The sequence below is a fragment of the Nerophis ophidion genome, linkage group LG10 (genome assembly GCF_033978795.1).
Source record: "Nerophis ophidion isolate RoL-2023_Sa linkage group LG10, RoL_Noph_v1.0, whole genome shotgun sequence".
NCBI classification, from domain to species: Eukaryota; Metazoa; Chordata; class Actinopteri; order Syngnathiformes; family Syngnathidae; genus Nerophis; species Nerophis ophidion.
In genome coordinates, this window is record NC_084620.1 from 23131794 (window position 1) to 23155291 (window position 23498).

The following is a 23498-nucleotide window of genomic DNA, read 5'->3' on the forward strand; positions in this document are numbered from 1 at the left end:
TCATGAGCTTTGGGTCATGACCGAAAGGATAAGATCACGGGTACAAGCGGCCGAAATGAGTTTCCTCCGCCGTGTGGCGGGGCTCTCCCTTAGAGATAGGGTGAGAAGCTCTGCCATCCGGGAGGGACTCAAAGTAAAGCCGCTGCTCCTCCACATCGAGAGGAGCCAGATGAGGTGGTTCGGGCATCTGGTCAGGATGCCACCCGAACGCCTCCCTAGGGAGGTGTTTAGGGCACGTCCAACCGGTAGGAGGCTACGGGGAAGACCCAGGACACGTTGGGAAGACTATGTCTCCCGGCTGGCCTGGGAACGCCTCGGGATCCCCCGGGAAGAGCTAGACGAAGTGGCTGGGGAGAGGGAAGTCTGGGTTTCCCTGCTTAGGCTGTTGCCCCCGCGACCCGAGCTCGGATAAGCGGAAGATGATGGATGGATGGATACATATAAATGTGGTGCATTCAAGGACCCTCAGTTAAAGTTAGAAACAGATGTCTGTTTTAAACACAGGGGGAGACTTAACCCCTTGGAGATGCTTGCGAGAGCATTTCACCTGTGTGTGTGTGTGTGTGTGTTCTGGCAATGCTTACTTATTGGGGACGTCGCTCTGTTTACAAAGTCACTTTAGGGGATCTTTGATGTTATGGGGACAAAAAAAAAGGTCCCCTAAAAGGAAACCTTTTTAAATCCATTCTGAAGATGCCTAAGGGATTTTCAAGCACAGCAGCGCCCCTCATAGGGCGGTAGCTGGTACTGCACTCACTGTTCAGCTCAAATCCCTACACTGACTACCAATAAAGGGAACTATGCTCACAATTCTGCTATTATGGAGTCAGGAAAGGGTAAAGTAGTGCCATTCAAACGACCACCTTAAGAAGCTAAAGGAAATTACTTTATGCACTGTGCACATTGCCAAGGACTGTTTACCAGAAAGGTACTGTGTAGACACATGCAAAGTTGTTGCCTCAAACCTGCATCAGTCACCCGCAAACCAGGAAAGAACCGAGTCCAATCCATGTGTACATATACTGGGTCTGTGTCTTCAAGTGTATCCAAACAACTGTGGGGAGTAATAAGCGTCATGATTCCTGATCCAATCACAGAAATAATCAAATATGACCATGTCATCACAGATGTTGGGCAGCACCTGTTGAACAAAAGTGGTATGTCAGCAAAAAATCAACAATGTGTCAGAGAGAAGATGCGGGAATTAGGAAGACTGATTCATAATGCCAGGAGAGTAACTACCTTGAAAAAAATTGAGGATTTTGTGAATCCTAAGAACTACTTGGAGATGGTCAAAGCTGTCAAATGTACTTTTGGCTATGATGGTGACACTAACAAATTCTGCATTCCATCACTGGCAACTATACCTGGACATTCCCCGGTTAAAGTCAGCAAACCCCTTGAAAGCACAAGGTTTGATAAACAACAATGAAGCGTTGGTAAGGAATGACACTCAGTTCCAAGAAGTCAATCATGGGAAGTGGAACGAGTTGATCTCTGCAACAGCCCTGAGAAACATAGCCGAAGAAAAGTGGAATGCACCACAACTCATGCCCTTCACTGAGGATGTTCAAAAAATGCATCCGTTTATCAGTCAAATGCATGATGAGTGCAGGAGTGCGCTATCTGAAAATTCTTCCTTAAAGGCCTGGTCAGACCTGACAAAAGTATGTTTGACACAGATCATCCTTATTTAACAGACAAAGAGAAGGAGAGGTAGCAGCCATGCCCTTGTTGGGTTTTTTGTCAAGAGACACAACTGATCCTCACAAAGATGTTGACTGGGCACTCTCTGAAGTGGAAAAAAAAACTGCAGACATTTTTCAAGTATTGTCATCAGGAGAAAAGAGGCAGACCAGTTCCTATTCTCTTGACTCCAATAATGGTGTGTGCATTAGAAACTTCTCATCAAGTACAGGGAAACTTGTGGGGTTCTCAAAGACAACAATTACCTGTTTGCAAACACCCACAGCGATGACACATTTCCGTTCTGACTGCATACGAGACTATGCAAAAGCATGTCATGCAAAGTGTCCTGTGTCACTTACATCCACGAAACTACGAAAACATGCTGCCACCCTTTTAACTGTGCTAAACATGACAGACACAGAGATGGACCAGCTGGCCAACTTTCTTGGCCTTGATATTAGAATCCATCGCGAGTTCTGTAGACTTCCTGAAAAGACACTGCAGCTGGCAAAAATCAGCAAAGTTTTGAAGGCACTCGAGCAAGGTCGACTATCAGAATTCCATGGCAAGAACTTAGATGAAATCACAACTGGTCCAAATGGTAAGTTGTCATCTTTGTTGTTTCCTTTTTCTATAATTTTTTCCCATCTTTTTTTGGGGGGGTTCAACTCAATTATAAGCTTAATATGTTATGTGTACCACAGAATGTGTTTTGGAAACTGAAGAGGAAGCTCTAACCAGAGAGGATGAAAACTATTATTTCCCTGATAATGGTTTGTAATGTCAATACTCATTTTTGTGGTTTATTAAATGTGGCCTAGGGTAAGCATGACACTGAATGTTTTTTGCATCGAACCCACAGAAGATGTGACCTTCCCAACCAGTAAGGATGAACAAATCCCGTACCCCAAAGGACTGACACAACTTAAAAAAAAAAAAGGATGGATCATCAGAACATTGTGTAGTGACTAGGGGTGGGCAAATTAATGCGTTAATTACGCGTTAACTCATCAATCTATTAACGCCGACAATTATTTTATCGCACATTTGCGTATGTTGTTTACATGCTTTTATTTTGTTGACGCCTTTTCTTAACAAGATGGCATCTCCCGGATGTACTTCGGCGTCGAGGGGCTCTTGGTAAAGATGGAACATTTGGCAAAAATACCGGACAATTCTGCAAATTTCATGGCTGGCTTACAGCGTGGTCACTCCGGGATCACTTACGACCGCTAGACAATTCTGGATGTGGATAGATCGGGCCGTTTTGGACTGAATGACGCGTGCTTGCTAGACCGGCTAGCTAGCATGGGAATACTTTGCCGGCTACATCCAGCGGCTTGTGAAGCAGCGGAGTATGTGTGTTGTCTGTCTATTTATCAATAATGCAGACGAGGAGTGTTGGCTGAGTTATTAACGTTTGCTTTCAGAGCGTGCATATCACAACATACAAGATGCCGTCATGGCGACACAACCTATACCGGGCTACCGCGCATGCTCGTCACTCCTGTTGCATGCTGGGTAGGGTAGTTCTTTTTTTACCTGGCTCATAACATCACAATATAGTACCATGTATATGTGTTCAGTTTATCAAAGCACCAAGCAAACAATCTGAAAATTCCCATCATATCAATTCCTAGATATGGTCATAATTATTTTAAGTGCACTACACAGAATAAACACAACATTATTAATATTGCTACTACGGATAATTTGATCAAAAATTCCCTAAAACAGCCCACTACCTATAATATAGGTTTTTTAAACATAAGATCCATCCATCCATCCATTTCCTACCGCTTATTCCCTTTTGGGGTCACGGGGGCGCTGGCGCCTATCTCAGCTACAATCGGGCGGGAGGCGGGGTACACCCTGGACAAGTCGCCACCTCATCGCAGGGCCAACACAGATAAACAGACAACATTCACACTCACATTCACACACTAGGGCCAATTTAGTGTTGCCAATCAACCTATCCCCAGGGATCCCTGATAAAAAAAATGTTTCTGCTGTTACCTCAGAAATTGCCTGTTCAGATGTTATGATTGTGGCTCAGAGATTTGTATGTAGATTATATCTATTTTCCATAACAAACAGGATAACTTAAATACCCTGGCAGTGGCAATAAGCTTAAATGTTTGTATTTACATTTTTTGAGTTGATTTTCATAAAATATGCTATTTAACTGCTACTGTTTAACAAGGACTGATTTAAATTGTGTTTGCACAACAAATGTTTTAGCGCTTTTGTTCATGTGGGAGAATATTCCAATAAAGGTGCATTACACATTACTTTTGAATTCATTATTGGGCTTTGCGTATACAACGCAGTTATCGCGATTAATCGGAGAAATAGAGCGATTAACTTCGATTAAAATTGTTAATCGTTGCCCAGCTCTAGTAGTGACACATTCTTCCAAAGGTACACCATATACATAGTCAAGTTTTATCAGTCTTTGTTTTTTCACAAATAATGTAAATGCATATAAATGCATTGTTCTCTGTGGGTTAAAGACATTATAGCAAACAAATGTATAACTTTATTTCTTAATCTTCTTTTATTTCTTTTATTTTCATACGCATACTTTGTATGGTCACCTGCAGGTAAAGCTGCCCAGAAAAAGCGACCCTCGACACAGAAAGAGGTGAAGGCTGTCGAGAAGCACATGAAGCGATTCATCCCTTCTGGTATTGTACCAGGAAAGAGTAGCTGTTTAAAATGTTTGCGGGCCGAACCGGAAGCTCTCCAAAACCGGGAATGGCAAGCATTGAATTTCTATGTGTACAACCGCATTACAGCCTAAAAAAGGAGATTGCAGCTAAAATAGTAGATTAAGAGATAATCGGCAAAACTGGTTAAGTAGAACAGTTTTTTTTAATGTTCAATGTAGTTCAAAATAAGAAGTAAAAATAATATTGGATCTATTATATATATTTGTTTTTAAAGTGAGTCTGTATCATAAGTGGTAAAATGATAAATGGGTTGTACTTGTATAGTGCTTTTCTACCTTTTTTAAGGAACTCAAAGCGCTGTGAAACTATTTCCACATTCACGCACACACATTCACACACTGATGGCGGGAGCTGCCATGCACGGCGCTAACCAGGACCCATCAGGAGCAAGGGTGAAGTGTCTTGCTCAAGGACACAACGAACGTGGCTAGGATGGTAGAAGGTGGGGATTGAGCCATGTAACCCTCAGATTGCTGGCACTGCCACTCTCCCAACTTCACCACGCTGTCCCCGGTGATAAGTATGTGTGAGAGACTGTCTGTGCCTGTAAAAGAGTGTTTATGTCAGTTTTGTGTTAAGAATTAAGCATACAGTGCATCGGGAAAGTTCACATTTCACAGCGCTTCACTTTTTCCACATTGTGTTATGTTAAATACAGCCTTATTCCAAAATGAAATACATTAATTTTTGTCCTTAAAATTATGCTTTTTTTTTTTAATATTTTGCAAATGTATTATAAATAAAAAAAAAAAAACACAAAACAATCCCATGTACATAAGTATTCACAACCTCAATAATGTGTTAATGCACCTTTGGCAGAAATTCTAGCCTCAAGTCTTTTTGAATATGAAGCCACAAGCTTGGCATACCTATCTTTAGGCAGTTTCGCCCATTCCTCTTTGCAGCACCTCTCAAGCTCCATCAGGTTGGATGGAAAGCCTTGGTGTTCATCTTGGATGTCTCGGTACATTGCTGCATTCATCTTTCCCTCTATCCTGACTAGTCTCCTAGTTCCTGCTGCTACAAAACATCCCCGCAGCATGATACTGACACTACCATGCTTCACAGTAGGGATGGTATTATATTGGCCTGGTAATGAGCGGTGACTGGTTTCCTCCAAACATGATGCCTGACATCCATGCCAAAGAGTTCAATCTTTGTCTCATCGGACTAGAAAATGTTGTTTCTCATGGTCTGAAAGTCGTTCAGGTGAATTATAACAAACTTGTTATCAAGAAATGGCTTCTGTCTGGTCACTCTACCTAAATGCCTGATTAGTGGATTGCTGCAGTGATGGTTGTCCTTCTTGAAGGTTTTCCTCTCCACATAGGAATGCTGTAGGTCTGACTGAGTGGCCATCAGGGGTCTTGGTCACCTCCCTGACAAAACTAAGATGAATGCAGCAATGTACAGAGACATCCTGGATGACAACCAACGCTTCACATCCAACCTGATGGAGCTTGATAGGTGCTGCAAAGAGGAATGGGCGAAACTGCCCAAAGATAGGTATGCTGAGCTTTTGGCATTATATTCAAAAAAACTTGAGGCTGTAATGGCTGTCAAAAATGCATCAACAATGTATTGAGCCAAGGCTGTGACTACTTATATACATGTGTTTTTAATTTTTTTGATTTTTAATACATTTGCAATAAAAAAAAAACAACACTTCACATTGTCATTATGGGGTATCGTGTGTACAAACCCTGTTTCCATATGAGTTGGGAACATGTGTTATATGTAAATATAAATGGACTACAATGATTTGAAAATAATTTTCAACCCATATTCAGTTGAATATGCTACAAAGACAACATACCGTATATTACCAAGTAAACGCCCTTGGGCAAATAACCGCCCATGTCCTAATAGCCGCCCGGGGTCTGAGCCCATTTTATGAATCAAACGCCTCTTCTTAATAATAGCCCGTGCACCACAACTGATGGACGGAAATACTTTAAGGAGGAGGAAGAACAGAAAGTTTGACTTAAAGTTCAAGCTAGCGGTTGTGAAGTCTGCGGCGCAGAAATCTGGTTTGGCAGCGGCCAGGCAGTTTAACGCTGACCCGAAACGTGTATGCGAATGGAAAAAAAAAAGGGAGAACTACTATCTCAGTCGGCAATCAATGGAAAACAGGCTCGTTTATCTGGCGGAGGTAGGAAGAAAGTGAGCGACGAGCTTGATGCTAATTTGTGTCAGTGGATACAACACGTTCGTGGACTGAACCACCGTGTGTCCCGCAAAATTATCCGTATTAAGGCCAAGGACTTGTATGCCACCGCGAGTGACACGAGAGACACCGGGGTGGTGTTTGGTGCATCTATGAGTAGCTGGCTTAATCGATTCCTGCGTCGTAACAACTTCACCTTCAGGAGGAGAACAACTGTTGCACAGAAGGACGCTCCCATCGAGAAGATTGTCAACTTCCTCTTTTCTATCTAAAGGGATAGAGGCCAAGAAAATCCAGCCCAAGAATATCATTGCCATGGATGAAACAGCCGTCTGGTTTGAAATGGTTAGTTTTAGTACGGTCTATGAGAGGGGCACCCGCTCCATCTGCCTCAAAACCACCGGCCATGAGAAGGCACGTGTCACGGTGGTTCTTGCAGCCAAAGTAGACGGGACAAAGCTGAAGCCTTATATTTTGTTTAAAGATGCAGTCCGTGATGTAAAGGCTATGGAGAGCATGCCTGGGGTGATCATAGCTTCCTCCAAGAATGGCTGGTTTAATGATGACCTGACACAGGATTGGCTCCAGAGGGCAGTGGGGAAATTTCACTTCGGACCGAGGCTACTTGCATGGGACTCGTACCGATGCCATACCAGCGAGGCCACGAAGGCAGAGCTCAAAAGGGGCTACAACCTTACAATGGCTGTTATTTCTGGAGGTTGCACGAAGTACCTGCAGGCCCCAGATGTTGTGTGGAATGGCCCTTTCAAAGCGCAGCTCCGTGACTACTATGATAACTGGATGGCTGGTGATAAAGACAAGACCTACACCAAGTCAGGGAACCTGAGAGCCCCTTCCCGCCGCCTCCTGGTCGACTGGGTCCTGGGAGCCTGGGATGCTCTAGATCGGGACACTCAGATCAACTCATTCAAGGTAGGCTGGCTGGCTGTGTGTTTGCGTGTGTTGCAAACAGCCATAGCTGATTGTTGCTTTCTGGTATCCTACAAGGTGTGTGGGCTGACGGTGGCAGCTGATGGGAGTGAGGACCAGCTCATTTACTGCCTCAAGGAGGGACAGCCATGTCAGGCAGGCAGAGAGATGCTGTTGAGTGCTAGGAAGCAGGGTGCTGCTGTGGTTCAGGAAGAGGAGGAGAGTGATGAGGAACAGCAGTTCCTCAATGAACTTGTGATTGAAGAGGACGCTGATGATGAGGGGGGTGAGGGAGAGGAGGGGGAGGAGGAGGAGTAGGAGGAAGAAGGGGAGGAGGAGGAGGATGATGAGTGGGTTTGAGTTGCATTTGGGGTTGCATTTGCTGCAGTATTATTGTTTTGATGGTTTTATAGAGTACTCTGTGTCATAATTTTATTTTTCCTGTATGCTGCTTTATTTAAAACCTGGAATACTGTAGCCTTTATTTTATTTAAGTGACACTGTTATTATTATTATTATCAGTGGGAGACTGGCCGTGCGCTACCCGAGGGTCCCTGGTTTAATCCCCACTTAGTACCAACCTCATCACGTCCGTTGTGTCCTGAGCAAGACACTTCAACCTTGCTCCTGATGGGTGCTGGTTAGCGCCTTGCATGGCAGCTCCTTCCATCAGTGTGTAAATGTGTTTGTGAATGGGTAAATGTGGAAGTAGTGTCAAAGCGCTTTGAGTACCTTGAAGGTTCAAAAGGACTATAGAAGTACAACCCATTTATCATTTATTATTATTATAGGGACGGCTTGGCGCGGTGGTGGAGTGGCCTTGCGCAAGCCGAGGGTCCCTGGTTCAATCCCCACCTAGTACCAACCTTGTCACGTCCGTTGTGTCCTGAGCAAGACACTTCACCCTTGCTCATGATGGGTCCTGGTTAGCGCCTTGCATGGCAGCTTCCTCCATCAGTGTGTGAATGGGTGAATGTGGAAGTAGTGTCCAAGCGATTTGAGTATCTTGAAGGTAGAAAAGCGCTGTACAAGTACAACCCATTTATTGTTCTGTTTTGATGTTGGGTTTTATACTTGAGTACTTGGTACCATAATTTTATTTTTCCCGGTAGGCTGCTTTATTTAAAAACGTTATTTATTTTCAGTATTGGTATTCTATTTGACAATTGTTGCACTACTGCCATGTTGAGGCCTTGCTGATCTCTTGTCTTTTGATAGTCTTTTTTTGTTGGTATGTTTACAATAGCTTTTACATTTAAAGTTTTTTATATGAAAAAAAAATACTGGACTGTAACCATTGTAACCAAATAAGCGCCTGGTGCGGGCTGGTGCAAAAAAATAAAAATAAGAGCCTTGTGCAAATAACCGCCTGCTTCTTTTATACGCCCGTCTCCAAAAATGATTTTGTGACATAAACGCCCGGGCTACTATTTGGTGATAAACGGTATTTGATGTTCATACTAATAAACTTTTTTTTTTTTTCTAATATTCATTATTTCTAGAATTTGATATCAGCAACACATGACAAAGAAGTTGGGAAAGGTGGCAATAAATACTGATAAAGTTAAGAAACGCTCATCAAACACTTATTTGGAACATCCGACAGGTGGGTGCCATGATTGGGTAATAAAGCAGCTTCCATGAAATGCTAAGTAATTCACAAACAAAGATGTGGTGAGGGTCACCACTTATAGCATATTGTTGAACAGCTTTAGAACAACAGTTCTCAACGAGTTATTGCAAAGAATTTAGGGATTTTACCATCTACGGTCTGTAAAATTCTCAAAAGGTTCAGAGAATCTGGAGAAATCACTGCACGTAAGCGATGAAATTACGGACCTCTGATTCCTCAGGCGGTACTGCATCAAAAACCGACATCGGTGTGTAAAGGATATCACCACATGGGCTCAGGAATACTTCATAAAACCATTGTCAATAACTACAGTTGGTTGCTACATCTGTAAGTGGAAGTTAAAACTCTGCTATGGAAGGCAAAACCCATTTATTAACAACACCAAGGAACGCCGCTGGCTTCGCTGGGCCCGAGCTCATCTAAGATGGACTGATGCAAAGTGGAAAAGTGTTCTGTGGTCTGACAAGTCCACATTTCAAATTGTATTTGGAAACTGTGGATGTGGTGTCCTCCGGAACAAAGAGAAAAATAACCATCCGAATTGTTACAGGCGAAGTTGAAAAGCCAGCATTTGTGATGGTATGGGGATGTATTACTGCCCAAGGCATGGGTAACTTACACATCTGTGAAGGCACCATTATTGCTGAATGGTCCATACAGGTTTTGGTGCAACATATGTTGTCTTCCAAGCAACGTTATCATGGACGCCCCTGCTTATTTCAGCAAAACAATGCCAAGCCACGTGTTACAACAGCGTGGTTTCATAGTAAAAGAGTGCGGGTACTTTCCTGGCCTGTCTGCAGTCCAGACCTATCTCATCGAAAATGTGTTGCGCATTATGAAGCGTAAAATACGACAGCGAAGACCCCGGAATGTTGAACGACTGAAACTCTACAAGAATGAGAGAATTCCACTTTCGAAGTTACAACAATTAGTTTCCTCTGTTCCCAAACGTTTATTGAGTGTTGTTAAAAGAAAAGGTGATGTAACAGTGGTGAACATGCCCTTTCTCAACTACTTTGGCACGAGTTGCAGCCATGAAATTCTAAATTAATTATTATTTGGAAAAAAAAAAAAGGTTTATGAGTCTGAACATCAAATAGCTTGTCTTTGTAGTGCATTCAACTGCACTACAAAGACAAGATATTTGTCTTCAACCAAGAGGTTGAAAAGGATTTGCAAATCATTGTATTCTGTTTATATTTACATCTAACACAATTTCCCAACTCATATGGAAATGGGGTTTGAAGATTTGTTTGGGCCAATTGATAATTTATTACATTTTGGAAAAAGGCTGTAACATAAGAAAATGTTGAAAAAGTGAAGTGCTGTGATACTTTCCAAATAGACTGTAATGTTTAATTTACAAACATTTGCATTAAACAAATTGTCCAGTCCATTTTTTAAAAATTCAACTATCCATCCATCCATTTTCTACCGCTTATTTCCTTTGGGGTCACGGGGGGTGCTGGTGCCTATCTCAGCTACAATCGGACGGAAGGCGTTTTACACCCTGGACAAGTCGCTTCCTCATCGCAGGGCCAACACAGATAGACAGACAACATTCACACTCACATTCACACACTAGGGCCAATTTAGTGTTGCCAATCAACCTATCCCCAGGTGCATGTCTTTGGAGGTGGGAGGAAGCCGGAGTACCCAGAGGGAACCCACGCATTCACGGGGAGGAAATGCAAACTCCACACAGAAAGATCCTGAGCCCGGTATTGAACCCAGGACTACTCAGGACCTTCGCATTGTGAGGCAGACGCACTAACCCCTCTTCCACCGTGAAGCCAAAATTCAACTATTTAAAATATTTTAAAATCTATCTACCTGCGATTGTTGTAATTGATTACAAGTTAACTACGGACATTTCGATTAATTGACATTAAATATTGCAACTCTTTGAGACTCTGAGTAAATATCTAAAATATTAAAACTTCTCCTTTCAAAATGAAGGGAAAAAGGTTTTATGTGAAAAGGTTTTGCATGATTTTTTTCCCCATTGGAAAAAGGGGTTTACACAAAAAAAGGATCAGAAAAGTTTTTATTTGTTGTTAGATTTGAAGTTTTTGAAAAAATGTTATGTACAGGAAGGGTACCGTTCACGTTTGAAACGATACAGTACCAATTTTCTGGTACCTGGGTATTGATACCGGTACCATTGTGTGTTGTTGTAACATTAGAGTCTCATTTGCAATGCAGTTGCACTTCCAAAACATTAGATGACAGTACTGTATGGGCTATGTCAGAGCCGTGTGAGCGATCTTGTGTAGTGGTAGCAGACTCCACCAATTAATCACCTAATTAAATATTCAAACAAAGTGTTACTGTCCAAACGCTGTGTAACATTACTGTGGCCAAAAATATTAGATATAATTGTCAAATAAGACCTTTTCCATGTTTTTAATGAATATTTAGGCCTGCTATGCTACTGTATTTTAATGTTGGTCATTATAGTGGTGCTTGGTGAAAAAAAGTTAACGCTGATCTATTGCATGTTGTAGTAAGTGGCTTTTTCCATGAAGCTGAATGTGTCCTGTTGCACCCTACAAAGTGTTTGTACTGTGAGTATTTCATTGTAACAACCTTATTTGTAGTTTTTATTACCAAATTTAGAGGTGTTGAAATTTCCATGTAAAATTGTGACTGCTATTAGCCTGTTTATGGAAAATCCAATGTAAATTACCATCTAGCTAGCGCATTTTGTAAAAGGGGAGTCTTACTTACTATTTTACCAAGCGAATTTGCTTTGATGATGTTGACATCTTAAATAAAAGTTTGCTGAGTCCACCCCGCGTGCTGTTTGAGTAATTGTTTACTTGAGCCGGTAAGTCAGCAACCGGGCGTGACGAGGATGTAACCGGATGTGACGTCACGTGCAACAAAGGTTTCGAAATACGGCATCGTTTGATTTTACGTGAATCAATACCTAGTAATACCGATGGAATTCGTTCGGCTCCTATAAAAATACCAAATTCGGTATCGTCGTTTATTCAATTTTCACTGTCATCGCAGCGGCGGCGGCGATGACCAAGAAGGACACGGAGTTGGAATATAATTACAACACTTTATTTTCTGTACATATTTATATACATATATATATATATAATATTTACATATTTATATAATATGTAACTACAAGCTCCATTCACAGACAGAGTCCCATTGCTTTTATGAGCGGTCGAGAGAGTCAAAAGCCGGAAAAAAAACAACAACAACAACAAAAAAAGTGTTTATTTTTTTTTAATTTGTGGTGGCCGTAATTCTTTCGTGGCGGGCCGCCACAAATAAATGAATGTGTGGGAAACCCTGCAAGTACAAACAACATGGGAAGGTTGTAAAAGACAAGCAGACTGGTAGACAAAGGAAAAGATAAACATGTCAAGATAGAAAACTTAAAGCAATAAGTCTTTAAAAAAGAAAATGCACAGCAAAACAAACTGGAGTCACATTCTGTAAGTGAACAATAAGAATCTACCGAAAGAAAAGGGGATTTAAATACAGAAAAGCTAAACGAAAGCCGTCAGTAAAACAAGGTTCCAGTGGGCTAAGAAAAAGCAATAATGGACTATTAAAGACTGGATGAAAGTCATATTCAGTGATGAATCACTAATCTGTATTAATCAAAGTGGTGATGCTGAAACTTATGTTTGGTGCCGTTCTGATGAGATTCATGAAGACGACTGTCTAAAAAAAAACATGCACATTTCCACAGTCATTGATAATGTGGAGCAGCATGTCAGGTAATGGCACTGGGGGGATAGCTGTCATTACATCTTTGTGACATTGACATTTTGGACACATTTCTGATTACATCAATTGAAAAGATGTTTGGGGATGATGACATCATTTTTCAAGATGATAATGCATCTTGCTATTGAGCAAAACTGTAAAATGTTTCTTGAAGAACGACACATAATGTCAATGTCATAGCCTGCACATAGTCCAGAATCCTGATCTCTATCCAATTGAAAGTCTTTGTTGGAAATTGAAGAAAATGGTCCATGACAAGACTCCAACCCGCAACGCCGTTCTGACAATAGCAATCAGAGAAAGTTGGAACAAGATTGATAAAGAGTACTGATGACCAGAGTGCTGTTTGTAACTCATTAAGTCCATGCCTTAAAAACTGCAAGCTAGGATAAAAAAACAGGCGGTGCTCCAAAGTACAAGTGCTATGTTGTGTTTTTGTTTGTCTGTTTTAGAAAATGGATGGATGGATGGATGTTTTTAATGATTCCATAATATTTTCCTCATTTGTCGGTTTTTATGAATTCCATAAAATTTTCCTAAGAATTTAGTGATTTCATCATCTTTTCACTCAGTTTGATTTAACAATAAAACTGTTACTGACTTGTTAAAGCCATAAAGTTGCCATAACAAATGACAATCGTATTGTGTCTTGTCGGTTACCTGTTTTATTTCTACAAAATTAAACAACTGAATGAACATCTTCCAAGTCTGGTGGTTCTGTCATTTTGTAGACTAGTTTTTTTTTTAAAACTATCCCAAAAGAATCCACGATGTGACAAAGCTGAAATATTTCAGGCGTGATGAGGCAAGGGGATGACTTTAGTGACATTTTGTTCCGTTTTTAAAAAAAATATTTTCATGAGCCGGTGAGCATATTAGTGTTGAAAGTGTGACGTCATTCTTAAGTGTTTAAAGATTCCACCATTTTATGTTCTACCCCCCCCCCCCCCCGCCCCCCCCCCCACAGGAGCTGCAGCAGCTTGAGCGGTCTAACTCGGACTTCCAAAAGGAGATCAGAGCACTAAAAAAAGATGTCCATCGTTACACGACAGCTCTTGAGCGCCACAAGCCCTTTTGTCGCCTCGGGGCGTCCGCCCTCACTACGACATCCAGCCAGGCTCCTGAACCTGTAGACCCCAATAAGAGCACACGTCCATCGCTCTCATCCGCCCTATCTTCCCACAGTGTTTTTACACCTCCTCCCCATTCTGTCTTCTTCAGAGGCTTCTCCACGCCAGCCAGCGCTGAGATTGACAATCTTTTCCAGGTGGAACTCCAAGATATGGCCGCTTCTACCACGCTTCCCTCTGAACCACCTTTATCTGCAGAAAGTTTTGGAGCGCCCTTGCTTGATCTGCATGAATTTACTGGAAATTCTGACAACTTGCACTATCAGTGGTCCACATCTTTTGCACAGGCCAGTGAAGATACTGCTTTGAAGCCAAGCGAGGAGCTCATGTCGGCATCTAAGCTTCTGCTCTCCTTGCTTTCCAATCCCAGTCCTTCCGGTAACCTTCCGACGTCAAGCAGCAACCTGGATGTACCGTTCCAATCAAATGCCTCCTCACTAGCTATGATGGAGGAATGTCCAGGGAATCTGTCATTTTCGGATCTCCTGGAGGACAATGAGTGGATTTTAAATGCAGGGACAAGTGAGTAGTAGTGTCATGTGTGGAATACTGGAACATGTTGCTTCCAACATTGTTCAGTCAGAGGTTTATTTACACTCATCATGGGAATGAATGTCACATTCATGTTAACCCATCATGATTTATTTGAACTGTCCTTTTTATTGCAAGGAAATTATTACACAATGTAAATTTTCAGTGTGTACATCAAAAAAAACTTTGATTCTCAGATCTTCTCTGCGGTGGAGGACTTTCCATTGCTCTGAGTGTTGTTGGATGAAATGAGTCATGCTGCCAAAGCAGCATTATCACCTGCATTACCGCCTCTTCCTCTAGGCAGATCTCGCACCATCAATAGGTCTTATAGTTTTACGTGAAGAAGCGCATGTAACATGTCAAACCAATTAACAGCGTCATATATTATTCTTTGGGGGAGGAGGGGCGTAAAAAATAATAATTGAGACACACTTTGTTAAAGACAGCGATGCATTTTTACACAGCTTTTCCAAGCATCCTATTTTCATTTTGGATGCGTCCAATATTTGTATTTACACACAGGAACAAATTATTTTACCAACAACAAAAATGACCAGAGTCAAAATGATTAGGTGCAGCTTAAAACACCATCCTAGTTTGAGAGACAGCAAGTGTTGGAAGCCATGTGCTCTGATTAATCAAACCTATTTGAAGTCATTAGTGAACTGGGAGTCATGTCAAGGTTGAAGGAATCCTGTAGAAAGAAGGATATTAAGGAAAACCTCAAGAAGTCAGCATAAAAACTGGGAATGGGTCCATGCTTTGTTTTCCAAAATTATAACGACCCAAAACATACGTCACTCCTGGTGAAAAAGAGTGCCAGCATGCCATAGTGAATGTTATTGAATGGCTTGCACAAAGCTCCAACTTGAATCCCATCCACAATCTTTGGGGAAAATTGAAGACCAAAGTCCATGGCAGAAAACCGTTGAATTTTGCAGAGCTTGAGAGGTTTGCCAAATAAGAATGGGCTGGGATTGCTCATGAAATTTGTGAGAGACTTGTGAAAAACTGTAACCATGGATTACAGGCTGTTATCCCTCAAAGAGAACACACAATTTCTTGTTGGGGTTCATCATTTTGACTGGTCATTTTTGTTTTTTGTGAAATAACTTTTTTTGTTTTTTGTGAAATAACTTTGTTCCTGTGTGTAAATACAAATATTAGAAGCATCCATCCATCCATTTCCTACCGCTTTTTCCCTTTGGGGTCTCGGGGGGCGCTGGTGCCTATCTCAGCTACAATCGGGCGGAAGGACGGTGTACACCCTGGACAAGTCGCCACCTCATCGCAGGGCAATAATAGAAGCATCCAAAATGAAAAAAATGCATTGCTATGTTTTACAGCCCTTTCAAAGGAGGGATAATAGTTTTGTCCTCAACTCTATATTCATTTCATCCTAGAAAAAAAAACAGTTCAAATTAATCATTTGAACATTTTAAACATTTATAGGTGAAACAATTCAACATGTCTGAAAAAGAGTCGGCTTCACGGTGGCAGAGGAATTACTGCGTCTGCCTCACGATACGAAGGTCCTGAGTTCAATCCCGGGCTTGGGTATTCCGGCTTCCTCCCACCTCCAAAGACATGCACCTGGGGATAGGATGATTGGCAACACTAAATTGGCCCTTGTGTGTGAATGTGAGTGTGAATGTTGTCTGTGTATCTGTTGGCCCTGCGATGAGGTGGCGACTTGTCCAGGGTGTACCCCGCCTTCCGCCCGATTGTAGCTGTGATAGGCACCAGCGCCCCCAAAGGGAATACGCGGTAGAAATGGATGGATGGATGAAAAGGAGTAAAAACAAGCAGCTATTAAATTTCAAATCAAGTGTGTGTGTAAACCTGTGACTTGAACTGTTAATCAAAAAATGAAACAAGGGTGCTGCATATAAAACATTTTCTGCCTCAAGCAACAAACACTGGGAAAACTCCTGCCTTATATTTATTTGTGTCACCCATTGCATTGACTATTTAACACATTGTTTATTCCTGTGCAATAATATACTGCATGCATATTTGTACACTTACTAATGAAGTGCAAAACTGGTGAAAAATAGACCAATAAATGATTTATAAATCACATGTATTTAAGTTAATGTTTTTTTTCAATGTGTTAAAGCAAGGAGGCTGCAGCTGGAAGTTAGTATACATTTTAGTACTGCAAGGTGGTAAGACTAACAATTTGAAATAATGCACAGTTGTCTCTTATGCATGCACAGAGTCAGAGAACGTATTTAATGCATGCTCAGTGGGTAGTTCCAAACAACTGATGACATTATTTTGTGTAAAAATAATAGTCAGATTTAAAGTGCCAGAATAGAGGATTTCTTTCTTAAAATAATTTCTGGTAATATTTCAATGGATGTTGATTACATTATTTTACTCAGAAATAACTGGTATCTCACCTTAAGAGTGTTTTGCGATATAAGCTGTTTGTTGGCTAGCTAATTGTTTTTCTTTGTGTTGCAAGCAGAAGTTTGAGTTGCAAGCATCCCCGACATTATTTAGCGCAGCAAATGCCACATTGAATCTTGTAAGATCGAACCAAAACATCTGGTTTTACCACCACATTGAATCTTGTAAGATTGGACCAAAACATCTGGTTTTACCAGTGTAATGGGGGCCAACTGAAGTGGCTGCGCCAGATGTAGGTTGGTATAAATCACTCCCTGACAGCTTCAAATAGTGCGCTAGATGCTGGGTTAGTAGCTCGGGCCTTTAGCCTCCATCGGACGGTCGTGGGTTTGCGCTAAGTGGTGGCAGTATGGGAAGAACACAGCGCAGACCGCTACACGACCATTAGCTTATAGCTATAGAGATCGAGATAGAACAAGGAAGTGAGTGGGAAAGAGTGCTGAAAAGAAGCGGATGATATTCATTGAACTAAGGAAAGAACACACATGACTGAGCACATCACCACTAGTCTGCACTATACTGAAGCAGAATGAATTTAACTTATGAATGTCACATCAAAACGACAGAAATGTATCCATGAAAATAGGGAAAACCTGCTGATGGTGTGTTTGACATCAAATCCACTCAATGGAGATTCCATTCCAATTTTCCCAAAATTAAATGCTTAACATTTATTATTACATTACTTCATAAATCTAAAGTAGTTGTGCAGTGTATTGTATTGTTTTTATGCAGAATTTCATATCTAAAAGTTGTTTATTCCTTTTAAAATGCATTTTACATGTTAAAATTGTGTTGTTTTGGGGATGCCTAAGCGTCGAATGAATTTATATAAATCCTTTCAATGGGAGCCGATGGTTTTAAATACAAGTATTTTGAGTTAAGAGCTGCGTCACAGAACCAACTAAGTCAGGGGTAGAGAACCTATGGCTCTAGAGCCAGATGTGGCTCTTTTGATGACTGCATCTGGCTCCCGGATACATCTGAGCTGACATTGCTTAACACGATAAGTAATGAATAATTCCACTTGTAATCATTGTGTTAAAAATATTCAAAATATAAAACATTCACATGCATTTTTATGTTCAAGAAGTTGCGTTAATGGTAAGAAGTCATTTATTTATCATTGGTTAGTGTTGGGCTTGCCCTCCTGGGGGTTCTTCAGACCACCAAGCACCGACATGAGAGCCTGTTTTAGGGTTAAAATATTGTTGTTTTTTTCAATTAGTCTCTCAGTTGCTTTCCAGCAATTGTGTTTTTCTCTTTAGTCCTCATTCGTCCTCTGGCTCCAGCCCCAACCCTGTCTCTCCTCCTGGCTGCTGCTTATAACAGAGCAACAGGTGATTAGATAACAGGGCCCAGGTGGGCCAACTACGCATCTGTCGCTGATTTTGAGGCCGGTCCTGGCAACATCCTGCTTTTCTGCAGGCCCGCAGGCCACACCCCCTCCACAGTTAGCTTCAGAATAACAATGTTATTACAAAGAAATAAGAGACCTATTATACTCTGGAAATGTTGGTCTTACTTAAAAATGCATGAGTTTAGTTGTATTCAGTGTTATAAAAAAAATTATATGGCTCTTAGGGAAATACATTTTAAAATATTTGGCTTCTTGGCTCTCTCAGCCAAAAAGGTTCCCGACCCCTGAACTTAGTACTACTGTTGTGTTAAATTCTGTAAAATACTGATACATTTTAACAGTGAACGAATGCAAAGATGTAATTTGAAAATGATCAGTACTAAAAATAATCATTACATTAAAATCAACATTTAGATCAAAATCCCATGCTAAATATGATGTTGAATTGACACCAAATCAACTGTTAACTCAAGTTGATCTCTGGCTTGATTTCCTAATGTGTATGTAATTACCAAATCAACAAAAAACAAAAGTTGAAAATTGTTAAAAAAAATGTTTCCTCAACCTTAATATGGTGCCCACTTGGTTTGATTTAAATGTTATTTTGATCATTGTTAAGCTGTTTTGCTTCGGAGACAACCAGCTACAAAACATGCTAGCTAGTGGAGGGACAATGGGAAATAAGAAAGCGCTTGAGCAGCAACTGGCGCATGTTAGCAATGCGATCATTTAAAACCCCGTTCTGTCGAAGTGTAAACACGCCGAGTGAATACAGCCTCAAATAAAAAGCAAATAAATAAATAAATACATCCCATAGCGTCATCCGCAGTGTTGCTGGAGCCTCCTGCTTTGCGCCACCTTGAAGGCACAGGTGCAGCTCATACAACATCCGGTGTTTTCGTTTCAGAGTAAAACACAGCACGGCGCGATACATTTTTGGATACGTAACTATTTGAACTCGATGTGTGTGAAGGTGCTGCTGGGTGACTCAATTCTGCTTGAATCAAACACACCCCGGTTCACTTGTGATCCACGCACAAGTTTTGCCACCTCCTGGTGTTTTGTCTTGAAGGATGAAACGCTAAACTTCCGGTTTGGTCCCCGCACCCTCACAACGCGCGGCTTGATGGTGTTCGCTCAGCGGTTGTCTGAGGAGCAGATAACGGATAACGGACACGGGAGCGGAACAAACACAGGAAGAGGGGCTGCTGTTGTCTCACAAAGAGTTTTTCTTTTGGTGTAATTTGTCTCATCGGCGAGTTTTTTGTTTTTCTTAGGAGAGCGGCAGGACGCATCATGACGGTGTGGTGAGGCTTGTTCCCGCCCTGAGAACGTCTGGAGGACATCAGGGGGGGCCACGCCAGGGCTGATTAAAAACGAGCAAGACAGAACCTCACCTTGCCCCCCTCCTCCTCCATCCTCACCAGTCGACCAAGAGGGCCCCCATGCAGTCCCCCGCCATGGAGACGACCAAGCTGCCCCCGTCCAGCCCCTCCTCGCCCACCACTAGCTTTTCGGTGCCGTCGGCGGAGAAGGTGGACGGCTTCCCGCGGCGCTCCATGCGCAGGGTGCGCCAGAGGAGGTCCCACAGCTCGTCCCAGTTCCGCTACCAGAGCTCCCAGGTGGAGCTCACACCTCTGCCCCTCCTCAAAGGTCAGTCCGAAAAACAGCTCGTCATGCACCTGGCCACTTCATTAGGTACATGTAGCATCCAACACTTTGCTGGGCGGACCTCCACCAAGGCCCAACTAGCCTCATTTCAGCCATGACAAAAAAAAAAAAAAAAAACATGGTGGAACTCCTGAACCGCCACACACAAGAGGGTGAACATTTGTGAAAACATGCACCCCATACACGCTGTTGCCCGTGCTATTATATTTCACCACATGGTGGCGCTGCAATTAGTAGGAGTGACTTGAAATTTCTCACACCGCACAACAACCCGCTGTAACTGTCACTGCCCAATACGTCAGCGGTTGCAACAAGCAAACATTGCGACTTCCTGCCATGCTCCTACTGTTGTACGACTTTGAGCAGTACAAATGTTTATGGGACGGCGTGGCGCAGTGGGAGAGCGGCCGTGCGCAACCCGAGGGTCCCTGGTTCAATCCCCACTTAGTACCAACCTCGTTGTTTCCTGAGCAAGACACTTCACCCTTGCTCCTGATGGGTGCTGATTAGTGCCTTGCATGGCAGCTTCCTCCATGCGAATGTGTGTGTGAATGGGTAAATGTGGAAGTAGTGTCAAAGTGCTCTGAGTACCTAGAAGGTAGAAAAGCGCTGTACAAGTACAACCCATTTATCATTTAAACGAAAAACAATGTACAGTATGTGCATTCAAAGTGTTTGGATTGTGAAAGTCCTTTTCGAAAAACGGAAGTATAGTCAGTTGTCCTGCGTTTATCGCTGTTAATTGGTTTGAAGTAGGAACCATGGATAATAAATAGGGATGTGCTGATTGATCGGCTTTCAATCAGTATTGGCTGATTTTTGTAACAAAGTACGCCAATTAACGCGTTTTATTGCCAATCATAATTACCGATCCCCTCTGGCTGACACTATTTAGTTTTGTCCCGCGGCTGACAAGCAGCTACTGAAGCAGTGTGGAGCCACTCTTCTACACCAATAATAATCACCTCCATCATGGCAAATACACTGCAATTCTTTGTATTTTAGGTATCATTCTCAAGTAGTGCCATCACTGGAGGACGATGTTGAACATGAGAAATATTATAAATATTGTGTTGATATTGTCAAACTGTCAATTCCACTCACCATAACTAAAAGGAAAAAAATTTAGTTAATACATGTGATTGGTATCAATATTGGTATCGGCCTATCTCAGCCAAGGAATGAATTGGATCAGAATTGGCAGCATAAAACCCTAAATGTAACATCCGTAATTAGAAAGCAATATTTTCATAACAAGAGCATAAAAACAACGGTTTACAACCTCCTGAATACGATTTTTAACACTATGAGAGCCCTCTAAACAGGTAACACATTTTATTCACCTTTAAACTCTTTTAATCAATATAACAATGCTGCTTGAGGCCGAGCCAATCAGTGACCATGATACTGAAACGCATGCTCTTATTGGTTTTGGTCCCATCTCGTAGCCAATACTACTGTCGTATTGATCATTTTGTTTAATTGAGCCATGGATGGATGTTTGTGCTTGAACATTCTTAATTTAGAACCAAAAAAATGTAGAATATGCTTCAAAAAACTTCAGCAATTTGGGGAAGCCACAATATTTGAAGAGCAATAAGGCGAGGGATGACTGCACTTTGAATATGAGCGTGAAAAACAAGCTTATTTTGTTGGGGCAATGTAACCATCAAATACAGTATGTCACCCGATTCAAAGCTAAGATGGAAAGTGCAGCTTAACATATTAATAATTGTGAATTGAATTATATTTTTTATATAGCGCTTTTCTCTAGTGACTCAAAGCGCTTTACATAGTGAAACCCAATATCTAAGTTACATTTAAACCAGTGTGGGTGGCACTGGGAGCACGTGGGTAAGGTGTCTTGCCCAAGGACACAACGGCAGTGACTAGGATGGCGGAAGCGGGAATCGAACCTGCAACCCTCAAGTTGCTGGCACGGCCACTCTACCAACCGAGCTATACCGCCCCACTGATGAACAATGTGAATGAATAAAAGGTATTTACATGTTTAATTCCTGGTTTTTAACATTTCAGGTTATCAGTAGATACCCACAGTATACTTAAAAAAAACGCTGATTAGAAAACGGCAGTGGCTGACTTTTGGTGAATGCATTAATGCAGTGATTCTCAAACTTTGGTAGACAGGCTCCATCTCGTGGTACGCCAAATAGTCACTTAATTAAATGATCAAACAAAGTGTCACTGTTCAAACTGTGTGTAATGTTACAGTGGCCAAAAAGTTTAAAGATAATTGTTGGATAAAACCTCTACCTTGTTTTAATGAATATTTAGGCCTACTACGCTACTGTATTTTAATGTTGCTCATTATGGTGGTACTTGGTGAAAAAACTTTTAGAACCACTGCATTAATGGATCGACGGCTCAGTAAATCTTCACAAAGAACTAATGGACCATACTGTAAGTCATTGACCATTATTGTTATGATGATAAAACGATTATATCTGTATTACATGTATGCTAGCATGTCTTACAAAGCTTTTTCACCACAAACCACAGGGGCGCTGCACATGTTATTAAGAGTCACATGATTAAACAACAACAACAATATGTACTGTTGTGACTTGACTGTAAATATAGTACATGTGACCACTTTGTTTTCAGGAGGAACTTAAAGGGAGACTGCACATTTTTTGTAATTTTGCCTATTGTTCATTATGAAATACATGACGAGGGATGTATTTCTTTTAATGTATTCTTCCGGGTATATAAAAGTCAGCTTAGAACGGAGCCGATGGGAGGTCCTTTATTCCGCCCATACATTTTGTGACCTGAATATTCTCCAAGTATTAGTGATATTGTTATTATAAGCGCTAACTCAGGCAAACTATTTATAGCAGCACCATGATCATTAGCTTGTGTCCCAATGTAGACATCACCAACAGGTGAGCTGCTTTCTTGCCTCGGTGCTTTAAAAGTTTATTCTAAATCATAAATCATGTCTCTCACCTTGATAGTAGAGGGTTGAGGACATAATCTGACAAGTTGATCTTCTTTGGCAGCCAATTTAGACCTGACAAGGTGAGAAAAAAACAAAAAGGCGCTTGGTTGCACCCCTCTTTTCTTGTGAGGATTATGAGTCATTCTTCATCTGAATGGGAATATAACAATAATCTATTAGTCGACATCCTAATGACAGCAGACATTGTACAGTAAGTGATGTTTTATTATATTCTGTTGGCTCTCATGATGTCTGCTGTGAGTAATAATCAGTGACATTGTTGAAGAAAAAAGTGAAAGTTTTGATGCCTTTTTTAAATTAATGTGCCGCGTATGCTTATATTGAGCAAAATATGTAAATACTAAATGTTATTATGTGCCCGTTACTACATTACGTATATACTTACATCATGAATATAAAACCTTGATGTAGGTTTTTTGGATGGCTTTCTAGGCAGAATAGAGCCACTCACATTGGCTCCATTTTAAGCTGACTTTTGATCATGTTTATTCACTA

The 23498-nt window shown here is 41.4% G+C and overlaps 1 protein-coding gene across 4 annotated transcripts in view; it reads left to right on the plus strand.

Annotated features, from left to right (window-relative positions):
- Positions 1–23498, plus strand: part of ppp2r5b (protein phosphatase 2, regulatory subunit B', beta) — an 81058-nt gene that overhangs the window by 3344 nt on the left and 54216 nt on the right. Inside the window, exons 2-6 of one of the 4 annotated variants that reach the window (XM_061912867.1) lie at positions 1128–2290; positions 2394–2462; positions 2552–2572; positions 4293–4333; positions 13878–16654. In XM_061912867.1, coding sequence (XP_061768851.1) covers positions 1726–2290; positions 2394–2462; positions 2552–2572; positions 4293–4333; positions 13878–14570 — 1389 coding nt within the window. In that variant the 5' untranslated portion in view covers positions 1128–1725 and the 3' untranslated portion in view covers positions 14571–16654. Of the gene's footprint in view, positions 1–127; positions 2291–2393; positions 2463–2551; positions 2573–4292; positions 4334–13877; positions 16655–19344; positions 20003–23498 lie in introns of those variants that run through there. The other 3 variants (XM_061912868.1, XM_061912865.1, XM_061912866.1) reach the window with 3 other exon arrangements.